The sequence below is a fragment of the Triturus cristatus genome, chromosome 10 (assembly GCF_964204655.1).
Source record: "Triturus cristatus chromosome 10, aTriCri1.1, whole genome shotgun sequence".
Lineage (NCBI taxonomy): Eukaryota > Metazoa > Chordata > Amphibia > Caudata > Salamandridae > Triturus > Triturus cristatus.
In genome coordinates this window covers 1,069,506,265-1,069,528,203 of record NC_140593.1, presented here as the reverse complement: position 1 = coordinate 1,069,528,203, position 21,939 = coordinate 1,069,506,265, and the positions used below count along the sequence as shown (strand labels likewise).

Sequence of the window (21,939 nt, the reverse complement as noted above, 5' to 3'; positions counted from 1 at the left end):
GCAGCCAGGACAAGTCCGCATCTGTGTGGACATGCGCCTCCCTAACGCCGCGGTCAAGAGAGAGCTACACCTGACGCCCACCATTGATGACATCCTGGGAGAGCTGAACGGGGCCAGGTGGTTTTCGAAGATGGACCTACGGTCAGGCTATCACCAGCTTCCACTTCATCCGGACTCGAGGTACATCACCACGTTTTCCACACATGTGGGCCTCAGACGGTATCGGCGCCTGAACTTCGGCATCTCGAGTGCCGCCGAGGTATTCCAAAATACCATAAGAGAAGTACTCAGTGGGCTCCCCGGCGTGCTTAATGTGAGCGACAACCTGCTCATATACGCGTCAACCATAGAGGAACACCACCAGCGGTTGAGAGGGCCCTCAAAAGGATTCAGGAGTCAGGCTTGACCCTGCACCGTGAGAAGTGTCAGTTCCTGCAGAACAAGATCAGTTTCTTCGGGTACACCTTCTCGGACCAAGGGGTGGCCCCAGACCCGGACAAGGTGAAGGATGTCCAAGATGCCCCAGCTCCGACGAACATCTCGGAGGCCCGGAGTTTCCTGGGCATGGTCAACTTCTGCGGCCGCTTCATTCCGGACCTCTCCAACCTCACCAAACCCCTCAGGGAGCTGACCAAGTCGTCCACCACGTGGCAGTGGGGCCCGGAACAGGAGCAAGCGTTCCAGGCAACGGACACTACCCTCTCGTACTTCGACCCGGCAAAGTCCACCAACGTGGCGGTCGACGCGAGCCCGTTTGGGTTGGGAGCGGTATTGACACAACTCCAGAACAACGAAGAGTGGGCCCCAATTGCCTACGCCAGCCGGTCCCTGACCGAAACGGAGCAGCGTTACTCGCAAATCGAGCGAGAAGCCATCGCCATCCAGTGGGCCTGCCGGCATTTTCACGTGTATGTGTATGGACATCATTTCACGGTAACAACCGATCACAAGCCACTGATTCCTCTATTCCAAGGGTCGTCCTCGAAGCCGCCACCCCGGAGTGAAAAGTGGATACTCCAACTACAAGGGTACGACTACCGGGTGGAGTACAAACCAGGGGCCACAAACCCGGCGGACTATCTGTCACGGCACCAGAGGAAAGCCACAACAGAAGAGAAGGAGGAGGCCGAGGATACAGAGGAGTACGTCCGGTATGTGACGGAGCGATCACGACCCCTCCCAATGAGCCTGGCCGCGATCATAGAAGCCTCAGAAGGTGATGAATGCGTGAGAGCAGCGGCGGAGGCCGTCAGGTCGGGAGATTGGAGGACAATCCAAAACTCGCTCAACAGAAGGCCGCCCCAAGCCAAGCTGACAGTGGAATCATTCTTGAAAGTGAAAAGTGAGCTGTCCGTTGACGCCCAAGGATGCCTTCTGCGGGGCCCGAGGCTAGTCATGCCGGCCAGCCTCGCTCAACAGGCGGTGGACCTCGTCCACAGGGGCCATCAAGGGATGGTGAAGACGAAGGGCAGGCTCCGAGCCAAAGTATGGTTCCCAGGCATGGATGCGATGGTTGAGCAGACGGTGAGAACCTGCACGTGGTGCCAAGCCGCAGGACAGCCGGAACGCCCTCACCCGGTGGCGACTTCGGACATCTCCCCGATGGACGGTATGCGTTGGTCATTATCGATGATTTCACCAAATACCCAGAGGTCGAAATCGTGGGGAGCCAGACAGCCACTGAAGTAATAGCGAAGTTCGAGAAAACCATCGCCACTCATGGCATATTCGGGGTGGTCAAGACCGACAATAGACCGCCTTTCCAGGGGCAGGAGTTCACAGAGTATCTCAAGAGCTGGGGGATCCATCACCGCAAAGTAACACCACGGTGGCCCCAAGCCAATGGAGGGGTGGAGACTCAACAAAACCATTCGCATCGCCATGGCTGATGGATCTCCACTGGAGAGAGCGATATACAGTTTCCTGAGGGAATACCGGATGACCCCCCATGTCACAACCGAGGCAGCGCCAGGAACAGCCACCATGGGAAGAATCGTAAGTGACACGATCCCACACCACCCTACTTGGGTTCCGGCACAAGCCACCAATGAAAAGACCCTAGCCAATCGGATGCGCTCGAATGACCACGCCAGCCGGCGAAGGGGAGCTAAGGAGTCCACGATACAACGGCAGGATCGAGTGTACGTGAAGGACCGCTACCCAGGCAGCAAGTTCAGACTACCTTTTGAACCGCAACCATGGGTTGTCACCCGCTGGACAGGCACGATGGTGACCGCTCAAAGAGGTGCTGAAATGGTCACACGAGATGTGTCCTTCTTCAAAAAGTCCACCCAGGAACACTTTCACGTCCCAGGGCCGAGCCAGAGGGGCCGGACCCCGACCAGCCGAGCGGAGATCAGGAGGGGGAGGACGGTCGGAGTGAGGATGATGGTTCCCAGTCCATCCCAGCCACCCCGGGGGGTAACCCGCCGGGCGGCTCCCCAGACCGGGTAGAGCCTAACACCCCAGGGCGCAGAACCCCCGATGTGGCCCTTTCCAGAGGCGGCCCATCCCGCTACAACCTGAGGAAGAACCCGGCACCATCATCCCTGCTGGCGGACTATATGGTGTAACCTGTAAGGACTGGCAGACTGGTAAGAGACTCATCGTTGATTTTTCTGGCTTTATGTTTTGCTTAATGTTTTATAAAGGTTGGAAGGAGTGTAGTGTCCGGCGCGTGCGAGGCGTTCTAGCCTTCCGCGCCGCCGGGGTGCGCTAGCGCTGACGCGTGATGTCAGACGCTAGCTAGTTTAAATAAAGAGGCGTGGCCTCGACCCGTTAGTCGGAGCCGCGTGTGCAACCACAGAATTCCGGCTCCTGTGTCTCCTTTAGCGCTGTTGCGCAGCAATGCAATTAAGAGCGTTTAAAACGCTACACTCGTCAGGTGCTGGTGGGTGCTGTCAGAAGGGCACCGAGATCCTTCCATCTCTAACTCTTTCTAGAAATGTTTTTTTTTTATGGTAACATGGGGAAAAGAGAGTTTCGCTCATGATATTGTGAAAGAAATCCAGTCCCAGGTTTGAAATAGCTGACATCGGACCCTCCTCTGTCACAAGTGTAGCAGCAGCTAACTAAAGGGCCTGGCTCACACTAGAAGTGCACAGTAGAGGGGATGCCCAGTATAGCTCATGGGCTGGGTTACTCTGCACCAGGGACAGTGCAATGTTTCATTGTTTTCAAATTACATTTCTAATGGCTGATGGGCACACATGGTTTAGCACCAGTCAATCATATCAGATATCTCTGTATACCTGGGGGCTGTGCAAATATCAGTACAAAACTGCACGGGCACCAGTGCAACACATGTAATCTGTAAATGTTTGTGCAAAAAGGCACCAGTAGTGCTGCAATCGATATCCGACTGCAGGAAGGCGACCTTTAACATGGTACATTCAGAGCAGTGGCAGCACTAGTGTGGTGGAGATGGACAGCTGAAGGAGCTGCTGCCCTTTAATATCCATGGGGGCTGGTAGAGTGTCACTAGTCCCATCTTTGGTTATCAGAGATGGTCATGATGTAACATTAAATAAAAAATAACAGCAACCCTGTATATCTTGTTACTCACCAGCAAAGACAGCTGGAGTAAACAATGAAACAATTTCTCTTATGTCTGAGTAAAACCATATTGGACTATTTTGAATATTTTTCACTGATTAGCCTTACTTGTGTCACAGAAATAGAAAGATTCCATTTTTCATAGAAGGGGGGCAGAAAGCCCGGGTGCACCGAAGCCTTCTGATATTGTGAGAGGGACCGATCTCTGATACGCTGCTAGTTGAATCCTCACTTTTAGAAAATGGATAACTCTAAAAAAGAATCGATGCAAATGGGGAAAACCTTCTTATTTAGGACTTCTTCCTAACTTCTCTGTCCTGGTGATACAGATCATATTGTTGCAGTTTGTTTCCTGAAAATTTTATGGTAGCAGTGTTTAGCTTTACCTGGGAGATTTGGTGAAAATGCTGCACACACAATGACATTAAGATAGATAGATAGACAGACAGACAGAGAGATTCCTTACGAGTTTTCACTGGATGTGGTCTCTCCCTTTACAATAAGGCTCCATCCTGGGCAGATCCCATCTGGGCAGTGAACCTCACACTGTAACGACAGAGGAAAAAAAGAAAATAAATTTCATAGCCAGTCCAAGCCCTTGGTAGTTTTTTTTTATACCTGAAACGCTGAAGAGATTTTATGTTGCTAGTTACAGTTTTTCCAATACGGCAAAGTTATTTGTCCAGAGTGCTCATAATTTTTATGTCTGTCTATTAGTGTAAAAGTGTAGTCTCAAATAAGTTATAAAAAGAATACGCAACAGAAGTCCAAGATCCAGTACTTAATTTAAGCTGGTGGTTGCCAGTGGGGGGCACTGGCACCTTTTTTGGGGATCGAGCACTTATTTTTCTGTGTAATATATTTACGGAGTGCAAGAGAGGGAATAACAAACAGATTGGAAAGATTGAGGACTAAAAAAGATGGCAAAACTGCCATACAACAGAAGGCAGGAACCTGCAAGTGGAAGGGGCAGGGAGTGTCTGGTAGTGCATTAAAGATGGGAAACAACCATTACAACACAGTCATTACAACGTACAACCTTTACAACGCAGTCATTACAACGCAACATCCGTTACATCGCATGCCATTACAACGCAGCCATTACAACGCATGTCACTACAACACATCCCATTACAACGCATACCACTACAGCGAATGCCAATGCAACGCATTATAGCCTTATAGCCCACCGTAGCAGGCTATAACGGCTATTAAAGGCCCACAAGAGCGTTCAGCTACGGCCTTTAACGAGGGAGTGGGCCTTTAATAGCCGGTATAGCCCAGCTGCGAAGGGCTATAAGGCTATTAGAGCATTCTGCCACTAGAGGGCAGAATGTTCTAACAAATAAAACAAAGGCCTCTCTGAGATCGAGGGGGTTTAAATTCCCTCGGGCTCCGAGAGGCCTTTGTGAAAACAACATTGGAATGTTGCTTTGCGGGCCATTACCGGCCCATAGAAGCTCGGAGCACTCCATTGTCTTCAATGGAGTGCTCCACATTCCAATTTTCTAATATAAGGTAAGTAATGGGAAATAGTAATTTTTCCCACTACACTATCCAACACTTACCCTACTGTTGCACTCACTGGAGTAGGAATAGTAATTTTTACTCCTTCACTATCCAACACTTACCCTACTGTTGCACTCACTGGAGTGGGAATAGTAATTTTTACCTATACACTATCCAACACTTACCCCACTGTTGCACTCACTGGAGTGGGAATAGTAATTTTTACCCCTTCACTATCCAACACTTACCCTACTGTTGCACTCACTGGAGTGGGAATAGTAATTTTTACCCATACACTATCCAACACTTACCCCACTGTTGCACTCACTGGAGTGGGAATAGTAATTTTAACCCCTAAACTATCCAACACTTACACCACTGTTGCCCTAAAAGAATTATGCGTTGTAATGATATGCGTTGTAATGGAATGCGTTGTAAGTGTTGTTTCTAAAAGTGTGTTGTGATGCATGCGTTGTAAAATCATGCATTGTAATGGATGTTGCGATGTAAAAACCGCATTGTAAAAAATTACGTTGTAACGTATCCTATTCATTGAAGACTACCAGGCTTGATATTGGACCCACCACTTTTAATTGCTCCGGCCGCCGGCTTCTGAGCAGAGTTTCTGGCACTGGCACTCTTTCTTTCACAAATAAGGCACTGCTGAAGTCATTTATATATACATTATGATGACCAGCATCTTTTACTTTCACATACATATCCTCCAAACCAGTGGGCTTAACATTTTCAATCTGAAAGACTTTTTTGGTGGGTTTTTCCCACCCAAATCCCAGAAGCATTCCTTTTTTTGTAATGTTTTCATTTATCATAAATCAGCATTCTGATTTACAAGAACAGATACAAATCATCCTGGTTTTAGTCTAATGAGCAGCTCATCCGTGTATTACTCTTGGAACCAGTAGTCAACAACTGATGGAAAGTATCACACAGGCAACCTGGCTACCAACAAAGATGGCTTCAGGATGCGCTAGCTCCCGCGTTCCACTTTGCGCTAATCAGAATCACATAAATTATCCCAAAACTAGACACGTAGACAAAGTGGGTTCTGTAGTAGGAGGCAACTTCCCCTCTAGGGAGGAATGCTTAAGCCTAACACAGCGATCTTGGTGACTACCCAGGGGGGGGTCCCCGACCAGCTTAACAATTTAATAATATCAAAAGATTAATAAAGCGTAAGTACATAAAAAACAATGTGTAAAATAGAAAATTGTAAAACCAACAAAAGCAGAGCATGAATTAGGAGCAAAAAAAAGAAGTTGTTGTATGGTAAAAAATAGCACATTGTTTCATCTTTTAGAGAAAAAAACTGATTTTTAAAAGCTCCAGCCTTCCCATTGAAGGTGAACATTTTACATTTGCATTTTTCTGTTTGTGAATTAAATAAAATATTTCAAAGTTTTGCCTTTCTGTGATGTATACTTGTTTTTCTATTTTTGCGTATTGTTTTGAAGTTCATATCATATAAATTGCTGAGGTCAAGGTCTTGGCATTCAGTAGTGATTCAGTGCCGGTCCATAGAACTCAAAAGGATCAGAGCCACTGGTCTATCAGAATGATAAGGAGACATTGATTGTCTTATATGCTACATATCTACTAGAAGCATATTTTTATAATACCTAGAGATAACATGGGTGGATATTAAGGAACTTGATGTGATTGGCTGGCTGCTGCTTTGACAGTCCCTGCTTACACCATTCATCTTTATCCAATATCTATAGATTAATACATACACTCTATGCCTTATAATGCCATTTATCTGCTCTCCAGTGCCACACAAAGACCATGTGTATAGCGCTACTGACAGCAATTTCACTTTCAGCCATATAGGCACTGGAAATATGGGTGCAGTTGCTCCCATAAATAACCATGCCAGAGTTCACAGGGAGAATGAGCAACAAGGATGCCTTTGTATTTGGTTTTCATCTGGTCACATTTGATGTGAGTTCAAAGATAGAGATTAAACACCAGGCTGTGCCTTCTGACAAATTGCTGCTTATTCTTTTAATATGACGATTGGTGTTTACCTTTCTTTCTCTGACAGCAAAAATAGGGGATTCAAACCTATAAGATTTTGTAAAGTGAGTTATCTGACAATCTTGCTGGGGTCCAGAGAGTGTGTTAGGAAGGGCTGTAAAATGTCAGTAATTTCTAACACACAACACCATTTAAATACCTGTAAATGAAATGTGCACATTTTTCAAAATATATCAGCATTTCGGAAAGCACAAAAGAAGCACATTAAAAAAATTATGTAGTGTGATGTAAACAACAATTTTAATAGGATCAAAACAAATCAAGACGCTTTACCAGGTAATGTAAAAATGATAAATATTTGCTAAAATCCAGTTTCCACACATTATTTGTGCGCTGTATAGTTTTATCAGTAAAACTGAATATCAGAGCAAAGTTTGTGGCCATTTCAATGGAACGTTACATCTGTAAATGATAGTCCACTTCCACATTATGTTATAGTAATATATTTGAAACAGTGTTCTCCAAAATGCACTATCTTCTACTCTTCTGTTGAATGGGGGTGATTCGTTTGATGCAATTTTTTGTGAGTGGGACACTTGGTTGTTTCACAATCGCTATGACTTCAGGGATGTCAAATTAATGGCAGCAGCCTCACTCTGAAAATTTATCCAGCACCACTGATTTGCCTCTGAGCAAATTGCCTTCATGGCCCTCCTCGATTTGTACCACCCTTTTGGAACTTCATACAGCGCGTTTCAGCTTCGCTTTTTACCGCTGTCATAGCTAGTTGGGAATGTCACATGAGTGCGCGTGACTCGAGCCGACACCTCATCTACTGCGGCTTTGCAAATGGAGTGCCTCATTATCGGGTGTGCATGCGACCATATGTGCCTTAGTGGAAGTCATGTGGCTCGTCTTTGCCAGCTCTGGGCATGTGCTCTCTCTTTGAAATTGATATAAATATGCATTAGGCCCCAGTGCTGTGGCATGTGCTATGTCTGTGAACTGCATACTGAACAGTGGTCCCCAGGTTCTTTCCAGATCCTGAGCACTGAAGAAGCCATTTTATCATGTATCAATCTTTTATCGAATAGTTAATTAAAAAAACACATTTGAAAGAGCGATACATCTATTAATTATACTTATCGTTATCACATTAATTAGTTAAAATTAATTTAATGAATAATAAATATGCTTAAAAGTTATGAGCGTTCACAATAATAATATTAAGAGAAGTGAGGAGAAGAGAAAAAAATAGCTCTGTTAACCCACTCCTCCATCACTAACAATCTCCAACAGAAAGCATCCTAGAATGTTGCTCTGCTTGGTGAAGTCCGCTTGGGATTTGAGACATATTGAGACATCATTCTCCAGATGGTCCCTTTAAAAGTCAAGCAGTTCGGGCTGATCACACAGACTAAAATAAATCATTAGTCAGGGACAATCTGCAGAACATTTTAGAAAAGAAGACTCCACATTGACTCTGCAGACTTCTACTTCAATTTCACAAAACTGCTTATCATTGTGGGCTTGCTGAAGCATGACAACACTGCCCAAGATCAGCTTCTTTTGCCCAACCTAATAAATGAAGGTATTAAATATGTTCTCCACTCGTTTTCTAGCTTGGGGCAGCAACAGACAACTTACAGAAGTGACTCTTTAATGTTGCAAAACCTACAGCGGATCACAGGATTTAGGTGTATCCAAGTTTACCACTGATTCCCCAGAGAAAAAAGACCAAACTTTAGACTCAGGAGTTAACTTTTGCATGAAAAAGCAGGTCACTTATGCCATTGAACTACTAGTCAGAGATTGGCGTAGTACTTTGGGTGCTGCTTTGTTTAAAGGTTTTCGAATGTTGAGAGCTCCATTGAAGACAATGAAGTGATCCTGGGCCATAAATGGCTGGTCGAGGCCTTGAAACGCAGCTGGGTTGGAGAAATATAAGCGCGCATGTCTGTTTGGCTGGTATAAGATGGCTGGTCAAATGGACACTTCTAAGTGCCCACCACTCCTCCCTGTCATGGCCCGGCCCCACCCTGCATGCATGTATGCCTCAGCCAGAGCCAGTCGCAGGAAAATAAAATGATATTATTATTATATCATCATTTTATTTTTCTGTGACTTACTCTGACCAGTGGGATGATGCTCCTCTGCCATTATGACAGATCTGTGGTACTTAACCGCTTCGGTGCTCATGACGAGCCCAGCTCATCATGAGGCACAGTGGAGCTGTGCTCATGACGAGCTGGGCTCGTCATAACCATTGCGGCCCGACCACGCGCGGTTGATTCCCCGCCTGAGCGGGAGAATCAATCAGTGGGTGGGGTCATGACGAGCTAAGCTCATCACAAGCACAGCTCCACCGCCGCCGCCCCCCCCCACATCGCGGGAGTATTACCCGCACGTGGAAGGAGTTAAGATACCGTATTGTACATGGTGATGCAACTGTGCAGCAGGAAGGGTACACATATGAGTGATGGGAAACTGGAATCTGCAGTTTCTCATCACTGAGAACCAAGGACAGACTGTACCTTATTCAGACTATCATAAGACTGCTTACGGGACGTCCAGGCATGTCCTACTCTGATAGAGAATGATGCCATCTCATTAAATGTACTAACAACTAAGAAGTGAGGTGCAGTTTTGGTCTGACCAGAAGCCTAGTTAGAGTGAGATATGCACATTGCACATGTAGTTCTGCTAACAGTGAATGTGTGGTTCATTGTCCTACCAACCTCTAAGGTTACCTGTGTGACTCCATAGAAATGGTATAGGCACACAAATCAGGAACTAAACATAATACAAAGACAACACAAAGAATTGAACTTGCTGTTTGGCTTTTATGAATTCTGAGTTAAATCTCAAAAAAGAATCAGATGAGTGCAATATAAATGTGCTAATTGAGAATAATGGGCAGCCACAAATATACAAACTAATACATAATTTACTACTACTTAATATGCTTCCTTAGGGCACTATGCTACAGTTTTTTCTGTTAATTAAAAATGAACTCCTGCGTGACTTATTTTCATTCACTCGTATATTGGTCATGTGATGTCGGGAGGGGAGAGGCATCTTGGCGAGCTTTGTGATGGAAGTGATGTGAGAGCATTAATAGAGCTTGGTTGTGCCCGAGACCTGTGAAAATATTACCATCTACTCCTTGAATATTAGGATTATTGTGGGAAGCACTTTCCTGTTGTGGGTGGGGCAGTTAGGAAAGCTATTATGTAGAACATATTATTCTCCAGATTCCCTTTCACCATTTATTTTTGGGATAGGATGTTGTTACTTCATTATTTATATCACAGTTTAGGAAAAGGCAATCTGAGCCAAAAATGTAACTCAAATAGTATAGATTTGGGCATGATGGATACAAAATCAAACCTGTAATCATATTTAGTACACCAATTTTAGTTTTGTGACTTTTGAGGCATGAGGTATTGTGTGCTTGATCAAGTGCCTTTGGTCAAAAAGGTTGCAGACTTTAGTTGAAGCATCCTTACAACTAGGGGCTTATCACGATGTCGGTCGGAGTTGCCTCTGACCAACACCATCTTGGACTCTGGACCAACCGACCTCCAGTTGCCGGTTCCGACCGCCTGATTATGATGCGACAGAAACACTGTTAGGTCGCATACTCACTTTTCTCTATGGGAGCTTTTGTCACAGCCGTAAACCGGCCGTAATACAGGCTCCTATAGAGAAATTGGTGTGTGTGTAAAACCCTGCAACCTGTGGTAGGCACCCCATGATGCCTGCCACACAGTGCAGGGTTTTACAGGGCGGTACCCTAAGTACCCCCTTGACCACCAACCGTATACCGCGGAGGCAAGAGAGCTCTGCTAGGAGCCTCCAAAGACATCCTCCAACAACCTTTCCATGTTGGAAAGGCTGGCATAGAAAGGCTATGGGAAACCGATATCATAATCCGGATGGCGGAAACGCCGTCCATAGGGGATTACGGTGCGGTTCCTACCGGTTAGAAGTCTCCGAGAGCTGGTCGGAACCGAGTCAAAATGACCGTCCGGTTTATGTTCTGACCACGGACATCGCAATAGGGTGGGCGGCCGCAAACCGAGGCTTTCCGACCGACATAGTAATCGGCCCCCAGTCTGTGCCTTTACTTGGAAGATCCTGGTTTTACTGGAATCTAGTCACAGTATTTGCAAAGGGTAATTGATATTCTGCATTCAATAATGCCAGCGATCTCACATAATTTTGCTTTGCTGAGTAAAGTGATCTGTCTTAAGAAACAATTTTACAGATTTTCATGTTTGTCACTCAGAATTTCGTATTAGCATTTCACAATAATATAAGGCTTGGGGTGAGTAAGCATCCGGTCATAATACATGAATTCTACACTGTCAACCATTTTCTGCAACAGCGACATAAAATATATTTTTGATTTGGATGTATATAAGGCACTCCACAAACATATTTGTCAGAAGATGCTGCTTAATGAAACAATCTGTGTCACAAAGTTAAATAAATGTGTCTATTTACTCAATTGTATACTTACTTCCACACATAGATGTAACTCTCCACTTTTTTGCAATTCACCATTCCAAGTGGAGGTTGACACCTACTAATATTTCACACATATCTCCACCCCACCAAATCAGGGAGTTCAACCTCATAAAAACAGAATTTATGAGTGTAAAGTTACTAGCAGTAACTCTGCACCTGTAGGTGGAGATCTTCACGACCCAAGTGGAGATCTTCCTATGGGAAATTATGGGGGAAATGATCTAAGCTTATTTTTCTTTAAAAAATATTTTAAATTATTTTAATGGATAATATAAATGTTAATTAATGTAAAAGATTTTATAATTAACGTAGAACTAGTAAAATAAACTATTACAGCACATTAATTCATCAACTAAATGTGAATTAAATAATACATTAATTAAATATATTAATTTATATAGAAAAAAGGACACGATAATTTAAAAAATGACCCACCCCCACAAACATTTGTATTTTTAATCCATATCTGGCAATTCCTTTTTAAAGTTATGTGTATGCTTATGTAATTTAAATAGTTTTTACATTTTTTTCAATAAAAGTTACAACGTTTTTTAATTTTTTTAATAGCATTTGTTGCTAAATTTTAAAGTAGTAAAGCAATTAAGAATTATATATTTTTATATATATGTATAGTTTAAGTGTTAAACTAATTTAATTTATTTAACACTAGTTCCTATGAAATGTTACTATATTTTCCTGCCTCCATTATTTTCTTTGGGAGTGTATTGTAGTACCAGTAGTTGGTCATTTGAAGTGCTTTCTTTACTCCTTGGCTGGGCTGGGGGAAATCTGAGCATGTTTTGACTCTTTAGTGGTCTACTAACTGTAGACATGTAGTTTGTGAATCTACTTTTCTGTGTATTTGTATTTGTATTAGAATGCACATCCCTAAACATCTACTTACATTTTCCAATACCCCTCCCCTATAGAATTAGAAACTCACCTTTTTCCCCTCCACTCCCCTAGTCCCTCCCATCTTTACTACTAAAATCGGTTGAATGACGGAACAATGCATGCAACTACCATGCATGCCTTTACTTCACCGTCAGTACAATGCGGCGTCATTACAACACATGCATTTACAATGAACATTTTTACAATGCATATGGCTTTACCACAAAATCTTCGTTATCATGACATGGTTGGTAAAAACATATGTGCAGTAAAACTTTTACACAAGTACGCACAATCACTCACAGCTGAGCACACTCAACCACGCTGCCGTTATTTACCATTGTTGTGCTTCAGCGTCCCTTATGTTTTTTTTCTTTTCCATCAGAGCGATGGAGTGGGGTAAAGGCAGAGACATTTTAAGGCATGGGCAAAGTGGGCTCTGGCACAGGACCCCAGCCTTCCAGGGGGGCCCTGATATGCCCAGCTCTGTTCGGCAGAGAGTCTTGCCCTGATGACCTTGAATAATTCTTAAACAGATGGTTTTAAATACCGTTTTCCTTTAATTTATTTTTAATGTGGTTAATGTGTGAGAATCTATTACAGACATTTTGCAGAAAAATGTGGTTGTTTCATACAACGTCCATAAAAAAACTTACTTTTAGATCAAAACAGGACCTCACATATGAGAGATGGGAGGGCGTCACAGAGATTTCTGCAGTAATATTAGTGAGCTGCTGCTGTGTTACAATACTGACAACACGTCACTACCCCTGAATATTAGATGGAAACACATTAAGAGTTCAGACAAGTGTATATGTGTGCTGTCAGGGACCTGGACAAAAAGGGCATGAAATAGTTGAAACTGGATCATAATTTCAAGCTTTTCTGAACAGGCCCCCCTAAAATACGTATGGCCCAGGGCCCCCAAAATCTTTAAACTGCCCCTGGGTAAAGGAAGCATCTTGTTTGACATATTTAAAGCCGGGTGGCTTTCCGCGACAGACCGCACAGCAGAAGGGGGTTTCATCATTATTTGTGGTTTACATTCTTTGGTCTGCCTCTATCCTCTGACCCCGGATCCCAGCAACCCCTGCACTTCCTTCACTCCAGGATAGGGCAGTAGTGCCGATGTAGGTCGGGTGACCCGCCAGCTTGGAGAAGAGAAGTGGGGTAACAGCCATCTTTGTGTTCAACATCGGACTCCAAAATCCACAGAAACATGTGAAAGCACTGCCTATTGACTAGGAAGTGTGTGTATGTCAATGGAAAACCAGCTGGTACAGCACCTCTAAGGGAAGATGTACACGCCAACGCAAACCTACCAGTCACAGTGCACGCAGCACACACAAGAAAAGATTCCCGCTCCTTCCTTACCTTGAGCAGTACAGAAAGCACATACAAAGAAAGATTTGGGTGCCTGTGTAAAATGGCTAGGGCACAGTAGATACGGCACATACAAAGAATGATGCGCAAGCCAATGTAAAGCTATATGGGGAAGAAGATCCTACGCTTAGGAGGAAAATGAGCGCACCGGAAATGAGTCCGCCAATGTAGAACAATCTGGGAAGTAAAACTATGTGTGCACAGTACATACATCAGCTTCAGTACAAAACTGACTGCTGGGTCTACCTTTTCAACCAATAACACCCCAAACTGGCCGCAGCGACAGCTTCCAGGCGGGCAGGTCTGCTGGACGGTGCTCACGTCTGAACTTCTTGTGTGATCCCCTGGGGTCCCGAGCACAGCCCCGCAGTTGGAGATAGAGGTGCCTTACCTCGCAGCTGCAGTCCGCCCAGTCAACAACGCGGTTATAACCACACATGACCATTACCACGCATCTTTACAACGAACATGACTTTACCACGCAAGCCCGATTCCATAGTAAAAGCATGTGTGGTAAAGGCATATTCGTTGCAAAGGATGCGTGGTAATGGACATACATGGTAAAGGCACGTCCGTTGTAAAGTATGAGTGTAATGGACATACGTTGTAAAGGCATGTTCTTTGTAAAAGATGATTGGTAATGGACATACATGGTAAAGGCATGTTCGTTGCAAAGGATGCGTGGTAATGGACATACATGGTAAATGCACGTCCGTTGGAAAGGATGTGTGTAATGGACATACATGGTAAAGGCACGTCCGTTGTAAAGTATGAGTGTAATGGACATGCGTGGTAAAGGCATGTTCATTGTAAAGGATGCGTGGTAATGGTCATGCATGGTAAAGGCATGTCCTTTGGAAAGGATGCGTGTAATGGACATGCATGGTAAAGGCACGTCCGTTGTAAAGTATGAGTGTAATGGACATGCGTGGTAAAGGCATGTTCATTGTAAAGGATGCGTGGTAATGGTCATGCATGGTAAAGGCATGTTCGTTGTAAAGGATGCGTGGTAATGGTCATGCGTGGTTATGACCGCGTTGTAATAGCTGTTTCCCACTAAAATCTATACCTACATGTGCGAAGAGCTGCCCCACCTTGGCAGAGATCCAAGAAGGGAAATGATGGGCAAGCCACAGGTCTCCAATCTTAGGCTTCTGATCTGCATTTTGTGGTACCTGAGTAATATTACTGCAGCAGTAATTTATGTATTACAAGTCCAATTTGTGACTTGGGTCCATTGTTCTGAATTATTTCACTTTGCTGTGCTATCCGGGACTTCAAATTATTGAGAGCTGTGTTTGTTTTACTTTTCTCAACAATGGGGCTTATGCAACATATTAATGCAGGGAGAAAAACCTAAAATCTCCCAAATTGCTTGTCAGGAAAGAGCATTCATGTGCATGGAGAGAGCACGTCAGCTAGCGCATACCTTCCAACTGGTTGCTGTCACACATAACTTTCTTTCGATCAGGGCTAAGCCAATGAAAACAGGAGTTGCTGTTGGAAGAGCATAGTGTAGAAGGTCAGCTTCCTGAAGCATCCCCTTGGCTGTCCAATCAAAAGCAAAGGTATCAAGTCCACTTGAGCCACATCTGCCTCTTATTCTTACTCCAAAGGTTTTGGTGTTTTAATTAGCATTCAAAAAAGCTTAATGTAAAATCGTGTGGGTTGCTTCATCCAGGTTTTTTTTCAAGCAATAACCCAGAGGTACTCAGCTGTCCACTTCTCCAGAACAACAGCAGGAGAAAGCTCCCTTGAGATCTCACCAGACCATGGACGCATTTCTCAGTTGTTCAGTCTTCAAACACACAATGCTTTCTTCCTGCTTATTAATCTAAGAGGCGTCTACAATGAAAACATTCCGCCTTATCCCTGACAAGAGGAGCAAACAATACCTGTCACCGGTGAAGAAATGTCTGCCCCTGGGAATAATTAGGAGTGATGGGGCGTCAGCTGGCAGACTCCACTGAGGGAACGCCTTGCATCTGTGTTTCCGCTCCTATTGGAGAGATATGAGCTGTGTCTCGCGCGCAATGCAGGAAGGCTCATTTTTTTAGCTTAAAATCTAATCAAGGAAAATTGAATTATTTGGAATATGAAGTCGTTCAATTAAAGATATGCAATATCGCTTGCTGTTGAGGCGTGCTAAAGAGTCCCGCGTTGAAGGGCATACAGTAAAAACACCTCAATCAGTGGCTACAGAGCAGCTTTGAAGCATTCTGCCTGGCACACAGTGTGCGGTATGTAGAGGAAGCAGTAGTGGATCCACGGCGTTGATTGGATAAACCTCTAGGGGGCGTGGCCAGGTTAAGGGATGAGGAATGGGAGGCATAGGGGAAATTCGATTATGCCAAATTATTCTCCTAGAGAAAGACCATTGTTGGGAAAAATGATATGTATCCATATTTATGCACTACAGAGATATCATACTTAGTTATAGTTCTCACCCGCACTATCTTTAACCTACTGAACTATCTCACTTTTCCCTGTAACAAGCTTCTTGAATCTGCAGAGGCTTCCAAACTGACTTTGCCTGGACAAGCTCATCAGCAGTTCAGAGGCCGCTTAGAGGTCACTTTGCTTTTCCTGACTTCCACGTATGTACTGACTTCTTTATTGCTGGCCAACAAGCATTGGTACCAACAAATACATTTACATTTGTACCAGAGCAACTGCTGTATATTGTGCATTTCTTTCATTGATCCTGGGAGAGCGCAAAAGTATCTCCCTCACAACCATGCCCAAGTGGGTAGAGTATCCCCGTTTGTGGAGGGCGCACTGCAAAGCACAGTACAAAACATATTTATTTCATTATTTTTAATGATTAGATAAAGTTTGATTAGGCCATTTATAAACCATACAACTGCTAAATATAGGGTGTTACAATGAATCAAAGATCAGTTTGATCTGATAAGTACTTCTGCATACAGTTCTTTCTAAAAATGAAAAGCTAGTATTTCTGGGCAGATAATATCATGCGAAGATTGACCTATGGCAAAAAAGGCAACTCTTATCCAGTAAGAGTCAATTGATTGGCCTAAAGCTACGTCTGTATCACTAAGTAAATTCCCAAACATGCTTGCTACAATCATATTAAACAGGAGTCTAACTATATTGTGCAAACATGACATTATGTGTAGAGATGTTTTTAGGGCATGGGCAGAGTGGGCATTTACCCAGGGACCCGACCTTCCAAGGGGCCACCTGAGAAAAGTGAACTGTCTGTCTTTGAACTCTCTGTATTTCCCTGTCTAACCCGCTCTGCCTAACTTTATCTCTGACTCTTTCTCTCTGCTCCGTGTCTTTTTAAGGAATTTTGAGGTCCTGGATGAGACATAGCCTAAATGTTTTTGTGTGACTCTGTTATAGTTTAACATATACCTCAGTATTGTTTGGCATCATGCAGCATATTAGAACACTGGAATGTTGGCAGCTCTATTGAAAACAATGGAGTGCTCCGGACTTATAATGGCCGGTAGAAGCCTGGAGCTCCAACCTTCCAATGCTTCTCTGTTCACAGCTCTGGCTGTGAACAAAGGTTTCAGGGAGCCTGAGGGGATTTCAATCCCCTCGCGCTCCCTAAAGGCTTTGTTTAATTTGTTAGAACATTCTGCCCTCTAGTGGCAGAATGTTCTAATAGCCTATAGCCCTTCGTAGCTGGGCTATACCGGCTATTAAAGCCCCTCTCCCTTGTTAAAGCTGGAGCGGGCCTTTAATAGCCGGTACAGCCCGCTACGGTGGGCTATAAGCCTATAGCATGTGTCAGTGTTATTATGTTATAGGCATTTTAACAACTATCAATACCAATACTGTCCTCGCAACTTATTATTAAACATTTAACACCAGAATAGAGCAATTAGCAACCTGGATGTTGAAAAGTTAACCTTGGCAGCAGTTCAGCCAGCCTGGGGAAGAAACTTCGAACTTTTTGTTTAGTAACGTTTGATCCGTTTGAGTTAGAACCTGAACATGTTTTACGAAATCTGTCAATTATGCTGCAAATGGTGGATTTGGTGTCAAATGTGGAAAATCAATAATTATGTTAAAAATGCTGGGGCCAGGGAATCACAAAGTTCAAGTTGCCCTAAGCATAACCTAGTGTGCTCTTAATATAGCCACCTATGCAAAGTGGGTAAATGGCATATGTGGCATTGATGTCATTGTTTATGCCAATTTTGTCATTAGTGACATTATATATGATGTTTCCTGTAATGTTACGATGTTTCAATTTGTGATGTCATCTTTGCTGTCACATGTGAAGTGATAAACAAAAAAATCGCTTAAAGTGATAAATGAATATAACATTTATGTGACACCTAACATTGCTTCTCACTTGCAAATGGCAACAATGTAAACTTTTCTACACAGTAGATGCATTTGTAAACTTAAATACATTGCTGTGAGATGTATACCCTTACAATGCATTCGAGTTGGCCTTTCAGAGCATTATTTATTTATAATGTACTTTTAACATGCATGCCACTAAACATCGTTCACCACAGAGGTGGTTTCACCATTTCTGTGTTTAAAATGCAAGTCCAGAAGTCCTTGCGAGCGAAAAGCAAATATCCACACTGATTTCAAGCTTATTTAGATATTGAGAACAAATAATCTTTCCAAATGGACTGAAGTGTTTTTCCTCAAATTCCTCAGATTCCATAAAACCTTCTCTCTAGTTCTTGTGTATTTTTATGGTTCTGTAGCATTTAACAATTTTCAAAGCATTTCGGCTGATCTCAACATTTTCTGAGGCTTCATCAGGACCTTCCCAAGGCCCTTTAAATTTTGCAAAGTTTTACAAAGTAGAAGATAATGCTTACGCCATGTGGTTTACATACAGTGGCCTAGTCTTGCACCCTACCAGGGCTGTTCTTTGTGCACTATTTCGCTCTCCTTGCCTTTTCCAAACAGATTGCAAATGCAATCATACTAAAAGCAAATAATAATAACAATGCCTTAAAATAGCATCTCTAACATATTGTAATCTCACAATAATTTATTTAAATTTTCAAATTCATTTGTTGTGTACAAAATATGCAGGGGCTTAATTACAACACCCTTACCCCGCTGTTGCGTCACTTTTTTTGATGCACCTGCACCACAGTCTGCTGCTGCATATTTACAAGGCACCGCAAAGCCACCCTGCGTGGCTTTTCATGTCCTTGTAATTATGGCCCCTTTTCCCACATCACTTTGCGTGAAAGGGGCGTGCCATGGGTGTTGCTGTGGGTGTTTCCACGCAACACCCAAGGATTCTGCTGCATTCCCAGATTTACAACCTTTCACCAACCTGTGAATGGGTCAGAATCCTACGCCTCCCCAGGGGAGGAGTAAGTAGGTGCAACAAGGAGAAATAGTTTTATTTCTCCTTGTTTTTTCCTATTTGTATGTGTGCTGCATTTTTTAATAAGGCCCCATGTCTTTGCCAGTTGCAAATGAGAAACAACATTAGGTTTGACACAAATGTTCTATTCATTTATATCTATGAAATCATTTTTTATCCTTCAGTTTGAATTCCCCCATCTCTCCGTTTTTTTAAATGGTGTCTCCTACACTGTGATATGATATATCTGAGATGAGCATAGAGCCTGGTGGCATCTGAGTTATGTTTGAAAAGCTTACCATAACCTGCAAATGGCATTGGTTTTTAGGTTTCAGTCAACAGCAATAATATTACTTCAGTTTTTTATTAATGGGAATTGTATTGGCTTTATTATAAAAAACATCTTCTTATCTGAGTAAAGAAGCATGGGTTTTCCTTAGCAAAGGTTTTCAGAGATTTTTTTTTTAATTATATGGGCTTTGATGTACAAAGTGTGGGTCGTAAAGCAAAGGTTTTTTCACCAACTGTATTGCGTCCCAACGTCAGTTTTCTCCTTTGGCTGATGTACAAAAAAGTTGCAGCACAAAATCACTATTTGTGAGGAGTCACAAAACACAAAACACAAAAATACTTGTCTCATTTATGTGCATGTGGTGAGATTTCTTCAGCAACTCGTGATTAGCTGCAAATGTATGCATGGAAGCCTGAGAGGGACAGTAGAGTGCCATCCCGGCATTTACATTTGCAGAATCCCTATTTTTAAGAAGAATTTCAGCCCCTGTCCCTTTTGGAACAAAAAATAAAAGAGGTATAATTGAATTCTCATCAGAGGAAGTGGCAATAGGCATTCTGTACCATTGCCTCTTCCCCTGATGCCCCTAGTTGCCATTCACAGAATGGAAGCTGTCTGCCTCAGACAGCTTCCACTTTGTGAATCAGTATTACCTGAGTTGACAGGGCAATAACCCACCTCAGTGGTTTATGGCCAAGATTATGCTTGAAAGACTGTGATGCATTGAGAATCGGGTGGAATTGAAGAATGATCCATCACGGCATGAATTTCAGCCAGGTAAAGCAAGCTCTTACTCAAGAACATGGCCAAAGACCATGCCCAGTCCCAATAACGTGGAAGCCTTTGCCCACAAATTTTGGGCATGCACTGGGGGCTCTAGGCAATGTGTGTGGCCTTCATTGTGCTCAGCATCTCATGACCAACAATCAGTAGTATAGTTCCTTTAGCAACACAAAAAGATAATGGACGGAATGCTGAACACTGCCCTGCATTGACCCCTAGTCCCAGATCTGAGTTAAATCCATCATTTTATTTGCTCACCATGCCACCCCAGTTTGGACCCAGACATATGCAAATCAGTCTTCACCCTGCTCCTCATGGGACCAGTCAAGCGTGAACTGCAAGGCCAGTTCCTCCCTGGACCAGAAAACAAGCATCTTGGTGCCAGTTTCAGGGTATCACCTCTCATCAGCCAGGCTAGCTTGAATCCAGTGTGATAAATGCAAAAAGAACTATTGATGGACGGAATGCAGAACAAATCAAAACATTCACCCCCAGTCAAGAGATCTGGGTTAAATCCATCATTCTTTTGCTCACTATTCCACCCCAGTTTAGACCTGGCCATATGCAAATCAGTCTTGACCCTGTGCCTCATGGGAACAGTCCAGCCCGAACTGCCAAGCCAGGTCCTCCCTGGACCAGAAACAAGCATCCTAGGACCGGTTTCGGGGTTTCACCCCTCTTCAGCCAGGATAGCTTGATTCCAGTGGCATGGAGAGCACGGGACTCACGTCTGAGCATACCCGTCCCACTCAGGGTGATGAATGCAAAAAGAACTATTGATGGACGGAATGCAGAACAAATCAAAACATTCACCCCCAGTCAAGAGATCTGGGTTAAATCCATCATTCTTTTGCTCACTATGCCACCCCAGTGTAGACCTGGCCATATGCAAATCAGTCTTGACCCTGTGCCTCATGGGAACAGTCCAGCCCAAACTGCCAAGCCAGGTCCTCCCTGGACCGGAAATAAGCATCCTAGGACCGGTTTCGGGGTTACACCCCTCTTCAGCCAGGATAGCTTGATTCCATGGAGAGCACGGGACTCACGTCTGAGCATACCCGTCCCACTCAGGGTGATAAATGCAAAAAGAACTATTGATGGACGGAATGCAGAACAAATCAAAACATTCACCCCCAGTCAAGAGATCTGGGTTAAATCCATCATTTTATTTGCTCACCATGTCACCCCAGTTTGGACCCAGCCATATGCAAATCGGTCTTCAAGCTACTCCTCATGGGACCAGTCCAGCCTGAACTGCCAGGCCAGTTCCTCCCTGGACCAGAAAACAAGCATCTTGGCGCCAGTTTCGGGGTATCACCTCGCATCAGCCAGACTAGCTTAAATCCAGTGGCACAGCGAGCAAAGAGCTTGGCAAATATTACAAGTCACAAGCTGCATTGTTCTTTTGCTCACCACGCCACCCCAGTTTGGACCCAGCCATATGAAAATCAGCCTTAATGCTGCTCCCCATGGAAACAGTCCAGCCTGAACTGTCAGGCCAGGTGATCACTGGGCCAGCAAACAAGCATCCTGGGACCGGTTTCAGGGTATCCTCCCCGAAGCCTGCTCGCTTGGCTGCCTTTGCAGACTAGACATGAAATGCAATCTTGACGACTTCCACTCGGCTATATATGTTATGTTTTTATGTTGCTTATCAACAAGAATCCTTAAA

General features: G+C 43.9%; 1 protein-coding gene across 1 annotated transcript in view; it reads right to left on the bottom strand.

Annotated features, from left to right (window-relative positions):
• The window catches only part of GRIFIN (galectin-related inter-fiber protein), a 57,457-nt gene that overhangs the window by 17,432 nt on the left and 18,086 nt on the right, over positions 1–21,939 (bottom strand). Inside the window, exon 2 of the mRNA XM_085630216.1 lies at positions 4,022–4,101. Coding sequence (XP_085486342.1) covers positions 4,022–4,101 — 80 coding nt within the window. The remainder of the gene's footprint in view (positions 1–4,021; positions 4,102–21,939) is intronic.